At 38.1% G+C, this 13,663-nt stretch overlaps 1 protein-coding gene across 2 annotated transcripts in view; it reads right to left on the reverse strand.

The window, feature by feature from the left end:
- The window catches only part of RMDN2 (regulator of microtubule dynamics 2), a gene marked incomplete at both ends in the record, with an annotated part of 53,555 nt that overhangs the window by 13,824 nt on the left and 26,068 nt on the right, over positions 1 to 13,663 (reverse strand). For both annotated transcript variants that reach the window (XM_079721279.1, XM_079721278.1), the window contains one exon: positions 3,924 to 4,022. In XM_079721279.1, coding sequence (XP_079577405.1) covers positions 3,924 to 4,022 — 99 coding nt within the window. The remainder of the gene's footprint in view (positions 1 to 3,923; positions 4,023 to 13,663) is intronic.

Genomic DNA, 13,663 nt, shown 5'->3' on the forward strand with positions numbered 1-13,663 from the left:
ATTTCTTTAATTTTGTGTCTACATGAGATGATTGACGTTCACTAAACTTACTGTGATAATCATTTCGTGATGTATGTAAGTCACATCATTACGCTGTACACCTTAAACTTATATAGTGCTGCATGCCAATTAGACTTCAATATAAGTGGAAGAAAAAAAAGGACCTAGAGTAAACTTTATTCGATTGTACCTTCTATGTCCAGTAGTTGCCCCAGTTCTGAACAAATCCCATCTAGATAACTTGCCCCAACATATGTACACAGCAGCTTCTTATTTCTTTAATGTTGGCGTTTTAATTCTGCATATACACCTTAACACTTATGTCTAATTAACTAGAATGATCATAAATCCGAACATCTCTTTTTGTACTCATGGTTAAAAAAAAAAAAAGTCCAAAGGAACATAGGCAGTCTACTAACAACACCTAAGTCCTAAAACGGAGCAGATCCTGACCTTTGCCAAAGGCCTTAGCTGAATAACAAGGAAGGTATTGTTACTCAACAGAATGTTCTGATTAAGGGGCAGTTTCTAGCTATGCTCTTAAAACACTGTCATAACACCTGGCAGAGAATACTGTACCTGTTTACTTCGTGTTGGTTGTCCAAGTTCCATGGAGGCAGGAGCTGTGTTGGTCATTTCTGTGTTCCCTTCATTTGGACTAGGTATGTGCTTAATAAACATTGCTGAATAAATTAGCTTTGTTTTTAAAACATCTCATAACCTCGTGCAGCAGCCCTCTGTCATATCAAGGCACAGAAGACAGCTCTGCAGCTGGTGGAACCACCAAGGAAGACTCAGGGATCATGTGACTGCAAACAGTGAGTGACATCAGGGTAGCCAACATTGCCACACCTGTCATTTACTACACACACCGATCCAGTGGTTCTTAACCATGCCATGGACTGCACATGAAGGACCTTGAGAACTTTAAAAACGCTGATCAAGCTTTAAAAACACTTACCATATGACCCCACAATTCCACTCCTAGGTATTTATCCAAGAAAATTTAAAACATGTCTACACAAAAGCTTGCAAATGAATGTTCATAGAAGCTTTATTCATAACCGCCCCAAGCTGGGAACAACTAAAACATCCACCAGTAGGTAAATGCATAAGCAAATTGTGGTATATCCATATGATAGAATATTACTAGGCAAACAAAAAGAACTACAGATACCCTCAATAAAATGACTGCATCTCAAAACATTATGCTGAGCAAAAGAAGCCAGACACACACAAAGTACAAACTCTAAGATTCCATTAATACGAAATTTTAGAATAGGCCAAACTAAGCTATAGTGACAGAAAGCAGATCAGTGGTTGCCTGGGGTACGAGGCAGGGGTAACTGACAGCAAAGGGGCAAAGATAGCCCCTTAGGGTGATGGAAATGTTCTATATCTTGAAATGGAGATGGTTATGTGAGTATACAAATTTGTCAAATTTCACTGAACTACACATAAAATGGGTATATTTGATTGTATATAAACTATACCGTAATATATTCAGAGATTCTGAAATAACTAGTCTGGGTTGTGGCCTGGGCTGGCATTTTTTAAAGCTCTCCAGATGATTCTAAGGTATAGACAAGGTTAAAAACCACTGACCGAGGGAATCATGCCATAATTTCGGATGAGGTGGGAAGAATGCTATAGCTTGAAAAAATTCCAGCAGGGAATTCACAGATGACTCCTGGTCTAAAACCACCTCCCTAGATGCTTTGAGACTGTGGAGGACCAGATTTAACCTGTTATATGAGCAAAATAATAGCAACATTTATTTTCAGTTAGTGCATTTAATGTGCTAGACCCTGGGCCAAGAAAATTACATGCATTATTTTATGTAACTTTCACAAAAACCAGATAAAGTAGGTATTATTATGCCTACTTTACAGATGAAAAATTTATGATTGGGAGAAATAAACATGCCCATGTCATACATATAGGAAAAGGTTCGGGTCTCAAACTGTCTGATTCCAAAGCCAGTGCTCTTGATCTCTATAGGACTGAACTGGATGGTTCTGGGGACTCATTCCTGTGAACACTCTTTGGAGGCATGGAGTGGGTGCAGAAGTTCTACAGTCTGGGTTCCAATGACGTGACTCCCTGTTGGGACCAGGGGGTTGCCCATGCTCCTGGGGTGTGGGATCCAAGGTATGCGCTGCTTCCTTTTCCACTCCTCCCCATCCCAGATTTCTTAGTTCCTCCATGGCTTAGCCTCCTCAGTACCCTCAGGTGTTGCAGTCAATACAGGGAGAAGCATTCCTGATGCCTTCTCGCCCTCTTGACAAACACCATGGAATGCATTTCAGACAATCTAAGTCATAACTAAATGGTGAGGTCGCAAAGATGGTCTGCCAATGTGTTTACATTTTAATGAAGTTAAAACTCTGTGAGCTTTTACTGAGCACTTACGAGTTGCTGGGCATTCTCTAAGCAATTTGCTTGTATTAACTCATTTAATCTTCACAACAACACTATGAAGTGTTGTTCACAACAACTTCACAACAACAACTTCACAACTACAACTATAACCTCCATGTTACTGATTAAATTGAGAGAGAGAAAGAGAGATTAAGTACTTGCTCAGTGTTAATCCACCAGTAAGAAGTAGAACTGGGATTTAACCAGGTGCTCTGGTTCTAGAGTTTGCAATCCTTACCTTACATTACTGTGCCTCTTACTACTTTTATCTGTGTAATACTTCAGGTGCATAAGCACCCTAAGAACTTTTGTGCAGTGTCCTGAAAACCTGACCCTCCAGTTATAACTTTGATACTATGAAAAAATGGGTTTCAAATTCAAATAAATTTTTCGCTAATGAACATAGCACCTTTTATAAATCATTTATCTTAAATGCACCATGATCTCTATTCTTGTAAAATTTAACATGGGAGAACTAATTCTCAATGGTAGAAAAAAGGTGAAGTGATGATAATGCACTCCTATCTTTGATCTGCCATTGTGTGACACTGGAAAAAATTACATTCCTGAGATCCTGTTTTGTTATAAAACAAAAAAGATCACGCTAAATAAAAAATAAGAAACATACAGCCCTTGTACTTGTATTCCCATACTTTTTTCCATTGGGCTCATGCTTGATTTTAGAATACTTATTTTTTCACTGTTCAGAGAAGTGCAATGCAACATATTTGCCATCTTAGATTATATGATCTCTAAGCTCTCTCTCAGTTCTACAAAATCAATCCCTAAAATATAACAAAAAATATTAGCCTGTATAATATGTTGGATAATTACCAAAATCAGAGCCTGATTTTGTCTATATTGTTACAAACCTGAAGTAGGCAGGTGGTGAAAGAAAAAAAATCTTAGTATCTATAAGATTCCATAATTGGTTCCAGAGAAAGATGAAGAGATTAGCCCAACAGGAAGTTGGTTAAATGGGTGGATGTATTACACATTTTCATCTGTGCATACACACACATTACTATTTAGAGTTTTATCAGCATAGCAATTGTACATTTTAAGACAGGAATGAAAATACTGGTTTGGTCTGATGCCCCACAAATGTTCCATAGAACTGTCTGCAATTCATTGAGTGACTTTTTAAATACCTCCTCTTCTTGGCAACTTTTAGTTCTTTAAGATGAAACTGGTTCTATATTAGGATAATGAGGAGCATTTAGGACCAAGTCTAATAATCAGGGCATGAATGCTTTTGCACATATTCACACGACCTGGAAAGCTACACTGGATTTGGCAGTGAGGGCTGCCACACCCAGGACCTAGGGCATAACTATGATCTAAGAAGTAGTTTGGACATGCCAAAATGAGGACTCAGTCTGGGCTTTCAGTTAGAAATCAACAAATGGAGAAGAGAAAGATTTCCTTGACAGCAAGGGTAGGAGAGCCTGGTGCAGATAGGAGCCAGTTTGACACTGAAATAATGGATAGACAAAATATACCTTAAGGAAATTTTGCAAAGCTTCTTGTACAGTTGAGGACGGTATTTTTCCAAACAGAGTAGCAGCCATTTTTTTCTCAATCCAGCTCAGTTTTGAGACCTGCAAATATAGAGCAAATCACTCTTAGAAAGTTGTTCACCTTTTGAATGAATAATCTCTCTCCAGTTAGATGAGTATGAGATATCACTCTTATGGCATTAATATTTTGCCTTCCTTTTTTCATAATTCTAACAAACTGTGAGCTTTAAAAGCATTGGTTACCAAACCAATTTGAAATACTCATAAGGTTTGTGTCCAAGGAGGGAAAAAGGGGGTGGGGTTGGGATTAATGCTGATCCTCTTTGTTCATGTGCTTCTTGATCTTGAGCTGATGCACAGTATTTCTTTGCACAGGGCATAGTAGCTACAAGACCCTACCTTTGCTCTCTTGCCACCTTTTCCATGCTGCCAACCTGACCCAGAATGCAGCATCTCGGAAATGTAAACAAAATGAGGATCCTTAACCCACGAGGAGTGTACAGTGAGGGCCTGGTATAAATATTTATAATTCAGGAGAATTTTTTTTTAAACTTGATCAACACCAAAATTAAACCTCATATTACCATTTGTTTTTTGCTTTCTTTTTAAATTTTTTCACTTTTCCCAAATATGAATAATAGATATATAACATAAAAGATTAAAAGGATTCAGGGGACTTCCCTGGTGGTGCAGTAGTTAAGACTCCACACTTCTAATGCAGGGGGTCCGGCTTCGATTCCTGGTCAGGGAACTAGATCCCACATGCATGCCGCAACTAAGAGTTCTCATGCCACAACTAAGGACCCGGCGAACCACAACTGAGGAGCCCACCTGCCACAATTAAGGAGTCCAGGTGCTACAACTAAGGAGCCAGCGAGCCGCAACTAAGGACACACGTGCTGCAACTAAGAAGCTGGTGAGCTACAACTGAGGAGCCTGAGAGCTGCAACTAAGGAGCCCGCTGGCCACAACTAAGACCCAGTACAACCAAATAAACAAACAAACAAATAAATAAATAAATAAATAAAATATTTAAAAAAAAGATTCAGAAATGAATTCTTAAAAGGGTACTATGCTCTCCCAATGCCATCAAGTGTCTTCCTTCCTAATGCCATCTTCTAGGGTTCTAGGTAGCCATTAACCTCTATTTAAAAAAAAATATTCCATCAATATTTTATAACAACTATACATGGAGTGTAACCTTTAAAAATTGTGAATTACTATCTTGTACACCTGAAACTGACATAATATTGTACATCAACTTTAGCTCAATAAAAAAAGAAAAGAGGTACAAACTGCTATATATAACATAAATAAGCTACATGGATACACTGTACATCACAGGGAATATAGTCAATATTTTATAACTTGCAATGGAGTATAATCTATAAAAACTATGTTCACTACGTTCTACACCTGAAACTAAGGTAATATTGTAAGTCAACTATACTTCAAAGAAAATACGATCCCCCCAAAATTATTCCCTCACTTTTCTATATAATGTTAATTTATTGCTATGCTTATTTTTGCTTTTTTTGAACTTGAAAAAAAAAGATACGCTGTTTATTTCCTTCTTTGACTTATTGTTTTCACTTAGCATTATAGTTTTAAGATTTCATCCAGATTGATGAGAGTAACTGAAGTTCAGTCACTTAAACAACTCTGAGATATTCCATCATTTAAACACACATCAATGATTTTTCATCCACTTTTTAAAATTGTTTACAATAACAGATAATTTATTATTCAACAAAAACTGAGGCATAAGGACTCAAGTAAAGAAAGTAACACAAAATATTTTACAAGGGACCTTGAAGACAGAGCCCAACTAAAACAAAACTAATGCTTTACCATATACTACAATAAGGATTGAAAAAACAAATTTTTCCATTCCACATTCATAAATACATTGGAATTTTTTTTTTATACAGCAGGCTCTTATTAGTCATCAATTTTATACACATCAGGGTATACATGTCAATCCCAATTGCCCAATTCATCACACACACACCCCACCCCCCAGCCGCTTTCCCCCCTTGGTGTCCATACGTTTGTTCTCTACACCTGTGTCTCAATTTCTGCCCTACAAACCGGTTCATCTGTACCATTTTTCTAGGTTCCACATATATGCGTTAATATATGATATTTGTTTTTCTCTTTCTGACTTACTTCACTCTGTATGACAGTCTCTAGATCCATCCACGTCTCAACAAATGACCCAGTTTCATTCCTTTTTATGGCTGAGTAATATTCCATTGTATATATGTACCACATCTTCTTTACCCATTCATCTGTCGATGGGCATTTAGGTTGCTTCCATGACCTGGCTATTGTAAATAGTGCTGCAATGAACATTGGGATGCATGTGTCTTTTTGAATTATGGTTTTCTCTGGGTATATGCCCAGAAGTGGGATTGCTGGATCATATGGGAATTCTGTATTTAGGTTTTTAAGGAACCTCCATACTGTTCTCCATAGTGGCTGTATCAACTTACATTCCCACCAACAGTGCAAGAGGGTACCCTTTTCTCCACACCCTCTCCAGAATTTGTTGTTTGTAGATTTTCTGATGATGCCCATTCTAACTGGTGTGAGGTGATACCTCATTGTAGTTTTGATTTGCATTTCTCTAATAATTAGTGATGTTGAGCAGCTTTTCATGTACTTCTTGGCCATCTGTATGTCTTCTTTGGAGAAATATCTATTTAAGTCTTCTGCCCATTTTTTGGATTGGGTTGTTTGTTTTTTTAATATTGAGCTGCATGAGCTGTTTATATATTTTGGAGATTAATCCTTTGTCCATTGATTCGTTTGCAAATATTTTCTCCCATTGAGGGTTGTATTTTCATCTTGTTTATGGTTTCCTTTGCTGTGCAAAAGATTTGAAGTTTCATTAGGTCCCATTTGTTTATTTTTGTTTTTATTTCCATTACTCTAGGAGGTGGATCAAAAAAGATCTTGCTGTGATTTATGTCAAAGAGTGTTCTTTCTATGTTTTCCTCTAAGAGTTTTATAGTATCTGGTCTTACATTTAGGTCTTTAATCCATTTTGAGTTTATTTTTGTGTATGGTGTTAGGGAGTGTTCTCATTTCATTCTTTTACATGTAGCTGTCCAGTTTTCCCAGCACCACTTATTGAAGAGGCTGTCTTTTCTCCATTGTATATCCTTGCCTCGTTTGTCATAGATTAGTTGACAGTAGGTGCGTGGGTTTATCTCTGGGCTTTCTATCTTGTTCCATTGATCTATGTTTCTGTTTTTGTGCCAGTACCATATTGTCTTGATTACTGTAGCTTTGTAGTATAATCTGAAGTCAGGGAGTCTGATTCCTCCAGCTCCATTTTTTTCCCTCAAGACTGCTTTGGCTATTCGGGGTCTTTTGTGTCTCCATACAAATTTTAAGACTTTTTGTTCTAGTTCCATAAAAAATGCCATTGGTAATTTGATAGGGATTGCATTGAATCTGTAGATTGCTTTGGGTAGTATAGTCATTTTCACAATATTGATTCTTCCAATCCAAGAACATGGTATATCTCTTCATCTGTTGGTATCATCTTTAATTTCTTTCATCAGTGTCTTAGTTTCCTGCATACAGGTCTTTTGTCTCCTTAGGTAGGTTTATTCCTAGGTATTTTATTCTTTTTGTTGCAGTGGTAAATGGGAGTTTCCTTAATTTCTCTTTCATATTTTTCATCATCAGTGTATAGGAATACAAGATATTTCTGTGCATTAATTTTGTATCCTGCAACTTTACCAAATTCATTGATTACCTCTAGTAGTTTTCTGGTGGCATCTTTAGGATTCTCTATGTATAGTATCATGTCATCTGCAAAAGTGACAGTTTTACTTCTTTTCCAATTTGTATTCCTTTTATTTCTTTTCCTTCTCTGATTGCCATGGCTAGGACTTCCAAAACTATGTTGAATAATAGTGGTGAGAGTGGACATCCTTGTCTTATTCCTGATCTTAGAGGAAATGCTTTCAGTTTTTCACCATTGAGAATAATGTTTGCTGTGGGTTTGTCGTATATGGCCTTTATTATGTTGAGGTAGGTTCCCTCTATGCCCACTTTCTGGAGAGTTTTTATCATAAATGGGTGTTGAATTTTGACAAAAGCTTTTTCTGCATGTATTGAGATGATCATATGTTTTTTATTCTTCAATTTGCTAATGTGGTGTATCACATTGATTGATTTGTGTATATTGAAGAATCCTTGCATCCCTGGGATAAATCCCACTTGATCATGGTGTATGATCCATTTAATGTGTTCTTGGATTCTGTTTGCTAGTATTTCATTGAGGATTTTTGCATCTATATTCATCAGTGATATTGGTCTGTAATTTTCTTTTTTTGTAGTATCTTTGTCTGATTTTGGTATCAGGGTGATGGTGGCCTCATAGAATGAGTTTGGGAGTGTTCCTTCCTCCGCAAGTTTTTGGAAGAGAATTCACCTGTGAGGCCATCTGGTCCTGGACTTTGGTTTGTTGGAAGATTTTTTTTTTTTTTTTTTTTTTTTTTTTTTTTTTTTTTTTGCGGTATGTGGGCTTCTCACTGTTGTGGCCTCTCCCGTTGCGGAGCACAGGCTCCGGACACACAGGCCCAGCGGCCATGGCTCACGGGCCCAGCCGCTCCGCGGCATGTGGGATCTTCCCAGACCGGGGCACGAACCCATCTCCCCTGCATCGGCAGGCGGACTCTCAACCACTGCGCCACCAGGGAAGCCCTGTTGGAAGATTTTTAATCACAGTTTCAATTTCATTACTTGTGATTGGTCTGTTCATATTTTCTATTTCTTCCTTGTTCAGTCTTGGAAGGTTATACCTTTCTGAGAAGTTGTCCATTTCTTCCAGGTTGTCCATTTTATTGGCATAGAGTTGCTTGTAGTAGTCTCTTAGGATGCTTTGTATTTCTGCGGTGTCTGTTGTAACTTCTCCTTTTTCATTTCCAATTTTATTGATTTGAGTCCTCTCCCTCTTATTCTTGATGAGTCTGGTTAATGGTTTATCAATTTTGTTTATCTTCTCAAAGAACCAGCTTTTAGTTTTATTGATCTTTGCTATTGTTTTCTTTGTTTCTATTTCATTTATTTCTGCTCTGATCTTTATGATTTCTTTCCTTCTGCGAACTTTGGGTTTTGTTTGTTCTTCTTTCTCTAGTTTCTTTAGGTGTAAGGTTAGATTGTTTATTTGAGATTTTTCTTGTTTCTTGAGGTAGGCTTGTATAGCTCTAAACTTCCCTTGTAGAACTGCTTTTGCTGCATCCCATAGGTCTTGGATCGTCATGTTTTCAGTCATTTGTCTCTAGGTATTTTTTGATTTCCTCTTTGATTTCTTCAGTGATTGCTTGGTTATTTAGTAACGTATTGTTTAGCCTCCATGTGTTTGTGTTTTTTACATGTTTTTCCCTGTAATTGATTTCTAATCTCATAGCATTGTGGTCAGAAAAGATGCTTGATATGATTTCAATTTTCTTAAATTTACTGAGGCTTGATTTGTGACCCAAGATGTGATCTATCCTGGAGAATGTTCCGTGTACACTTGAGAAGAAAGTGTAATTTGCTGTTTTTGTATGGAATGTCCTATAAATATCAATTAAACCTATCTGGTTTATTGTGTCATTTAAAGCTTCTGTTTCCTTATTTATTTTCATTTTGGATGATCTGTCCATTGGTGTAAGTGAGGTGTTAAAGTCTCCCACTATTATTGTGTTACTGTCGATTTTTTCTTTATAGCTGTTAGCAGTTGCCTTATGTATTGCGGTGCTCCTATGTTGGGTGCATATATATTTATAATTATTATATCTTCTTCTTGGATTGATCCCTTGATCATTATGTAGTGTCCTTCCTTGTCTCTTGTAACATTCTGTATTTTAAAGTCTATTTTATCTGATATGAGTATTGCTACTCCAGCTTTCTTTTGATTTCCATTTGCATGGAATATCTTTTTCCATCCCCTCACTTTCAGTCTGTATGTGTCCCTAGGTCTGAAGTGGGTCTCTTGTAGACAGCATATAGATTGGTCTTGTTTTTGTATCCACTCAGCAAGCCTGTGTCTTTTGGTTGGAGCATTTAATCCATTCACGTTTAAGGTAATTATTGATATGAATGTTCCTATGACCATTTTCTTAATTGTTTTGGGTTTGTTTTTGTAGGTCCTTTTCTTCTCTTGTGTTTCCCACTTAGAGAAGTTCCTTTAGCATTTGTTGTAGAGCTGGTTTGGTGGTGCTGAATTCTCTTAGCTTTTGCTTGTCTGTAAAGCTTTTGATTTCTCCCTTGAATCTGAATGAGGTCCTTGCCGGGTAGAGTAATCTTGATTGTAGGTTCTTCCCTTTCATCACTTTAAGTATATCATGCCACTCCCTTCTGGCTTGTAGAGTTTCTGCTGAGAAATCAACTGTTAACCTTATGGGAGTTCCCTTGTATGTTATTTGTCATTTTTCCCTTGCTGCTTTCAATAATTTTTGTCTTTAATTTTTGCCAATTTGATTACTATGTGTCTCAGCATATGTCTCCTTGGGTTTATCCTGTATGGGACTCTCTGCACTTCCTGGACTTGGTTGGCTATTTCCTTTCCCATGTTAGGGAAGTTTTCGACAATTATCTCTTCAAATATTTTCTTGGGTCCTTTCTCTCTCTCTTCTCCTTCTGCGACCCCTATAATGCGAATGTTGTTGCGTTTAATGTTGCTCCAGAGATTTCTTAGGCTGTCTTCATTTCTTTTCATTCTTTTTTCTTTATTCTGTTCCACAGCAGTGAATTCCACCATTTTGTCTTCCAGGTCACTTATCCGTTCTTGTGCCTCAGTTATTCTGCTATTGATTCCTTCTAGTGTAGTTTTCATTTCAGTTATTGTATTGTTCATCTCTGTTTGTTTGTTCTTTAATTCTTCTAGGTCTTTGTTAAACATTTCTTGCATCTTCTCAATCTTTGCCTCCATTCTTTTTCCGAGGTCCTGGATCACCTTCACTATCATTATTCTGAATTCTTTTTCTGGAAAGTTGCCTCTCTCCACTTCATTTAGTTGTTTTTCTGGGGTTTTATCTTGTTCCTTCATCTGGTACATAGCCCTCTGCCTTTTCATCTTGTCTATCTTTCTGTGAGTAAAGTTTTTGTCTCACAGGCTGCAGGATTGTATCTTCTTGCTTCTGCTGTCTGCCCTCTGGTGGATGAGGCTTTCTAAGAGGCTTGTGCAAGTTTCCTGATGGGAGGGACTGGTGGTGGGTAGAGCTGACTGTTTCTCTGGTGGGCAGAGCTCAGTAAAATTTTAATCTGCTTGACTGCTGTTGGGTGGGGCTGGTTTCCCTCCTTCTTGGTTGTCTGGCCTGAGGCAACCCAACACTGGAGGCTACCTGGGCTCTTTGGTGGGGCTAATGGCAGACTCTGGGAGGGCTCATGCCAAGGAGTACTTCCCAGAACTTCTGCTGCCAGTGTCCTTATCCCCATGGTGAACCACAGCCACCACCACCACCACCCCCCGCCTCTGCAGGAGACCCTCCAACACTAGCAGGTACGTCTGGTTCAGTCTCCCCTGGGGTCACTGCTCCTTCCCCTGCGTCCCGATGCGCACACTCCTTTGTGTGTGTCCTCCAAGAGTGGAGTCTCTGTTTCCCCCAGTCCTGTTGAAGTCCTGCAATCAAATCCCACTAGCCTTCAAAGTCTGATTCTCTAGGAATTCCTCCTCCCTTTGCTGGACCCCCAGGTTGGGAAGCCTGATGTGGGGCTCAGAACCTTCACTTCAGTGGGTGGATTTCTGTGGTTTAAGTGTTCTCCAGTCTCTGAGTCACCCACCCAACAGTTATGGGATTTGATTTTACTGTGATCGCGCCCCTCCTACAGTCTCATTGTGGCTTCTCCTTTGTCTTTGGATGTGGGATATCTTTTTTGGTGAGTTCCAGTGTCTTCCTGTCAATGATTGTCCAGCAGTTAGTTGTGATGCTGGTGTTCTCACAAGAGGGAGTGAGAGCACGTCCTTCTACTCCGCCATCTTGGTTCAGCCATCCACTCTTTTTTCAGTGGACATTTGGGACTTTTCCATTTTTTGCTCTTAGAAACAAGACTGCTACAGGCATTCTTGTACATGCATTCTAAAGCACATTTGCAAGAGTTTCTCTAGGGTAGGCACCATTGTCATATGGTAGACAATCAAATTTCAGAGGTAATACCCATTGTTTCCAAGATGGTTGTGCCGATTTGTGCTCCCACAACAATGTAAGAATTCCTGTTGCTCCATATTTTTACATCTCATGCTGATAATTTAAAATTTTATCAAATGAGTAGGTATAAAGTGGCATCTTATTTTATTGTCATGTCCTATTATTTCTAATTCAAGATTTATGGTTTTTAAGCTGTTTTGTTTCTGAATTTCTATTACAATTGCATTATGATCAGAAAACCTATAGGGTATCAATTCTTTGAAATTTATTAAGACTTGCTTCATCAATCTTGAGAACGAAAAATGGAGCTGGAGGAATCAGGCTCCCTGACTTCAGACTATACTACAAAGCTACAGTAATCAAGACAGTATGGTACTGGCACAAAAACAGAAACATAGATCCATGGAACAGGATAGAAAGCTCAGAGATAAACCCACGCACATATGGTCACCTTATCTTTGATAAAGGAGGCAGGAATGTACAGTGGAGAAAGGACAGTCTCTTCAATAAGTGGTGCTGGGAAAACTGGATAGGGACATGTAAAAGTATGAGATTAGATCACTCCCTAACACCATACACAAAAATAAGCTCAAAATGGATTAAAGACCTAAATGTAAGGCCAGACACTATCAAACTCTTAGAGGAAAACATAGGCAGAACACTCTATGACATAAATCACAGAAAGATCCTTTTTGACCCACCTCCTAGAGAAATGGAAATAAAGACAAAAAAAAAACACATGGGACCTAATGAAACTTAAAACCTTTTGCACAGCAAAGGAAACCATGAACAAGACCAAAAGACAACCCTCAGAATGGGAGAAAATATTTGCAAATGAAGCAACTGACAAAGGATTAATCTCCAAAATTTATAAGCAGCTCATGCAGCTCAATAACAATAAAACAAACAACCCAATCCAAAAATGGGCAGAAGACCTAAATAGACATTTCTCCACAGAAGATATACAGACTGCCAACAAACACATGAAAGGATGCTCAACATCTTTAATCATTAGAGAAATGCAAATCAAAACTACAATGAGATATCATCTCACACCAGTCAGAATGGCCATCATCAAAAAATCTAGAAACAATAAATGCTGGAGAGGGTGTGGAAAAAAGGGAACACTCTTACACTGCTGGTGGGAATGTGAATTGGTACAGCCACTATGGAGAACGGTATGGAGGTTCCTTAAAAAAATACAAATAGAACTACCATATGACCCAGCAATCCCACTACTGGGCATATACCCTGAGAAAACCATAATTCAAAAAGAGTCATGTACCAAAATGTTCATAGCAGCCCTATTTACAATAGCCCAGAGATGGAAACAACCTAAGTGTCCATCATCGGATGAATGGATAAAGAAGATGTGGCACATATATACAATGGAATATTACTCAGCCATAAAAAGAAACGAAATTGAGCTATTTGTAATGAGGTGGATGGACCTAGAGTCTGTCATACAGAGTGAAGTAAGTCAGAAAGAGAAAGACAAATACTGTATGCTGACACATATATATGGAATTTAAGAAAAAAAATGTCATGAAGAACATAGGTGTAAGACAGGAA

This window comes from Hyperoodon ampullatus, assembly GCF_949752795.1.
Source record: "Hyperoodon ampullatus genome assembly, chromosome: 15".
Classification (NCBI taxonomy): domain Eukaryota; kingdom Metazoa; phylum Chordata; class Mammalia; order Artiodactyla; family Ziphiidae; genus Hyperoodon; species Hyperoodon ampullatus.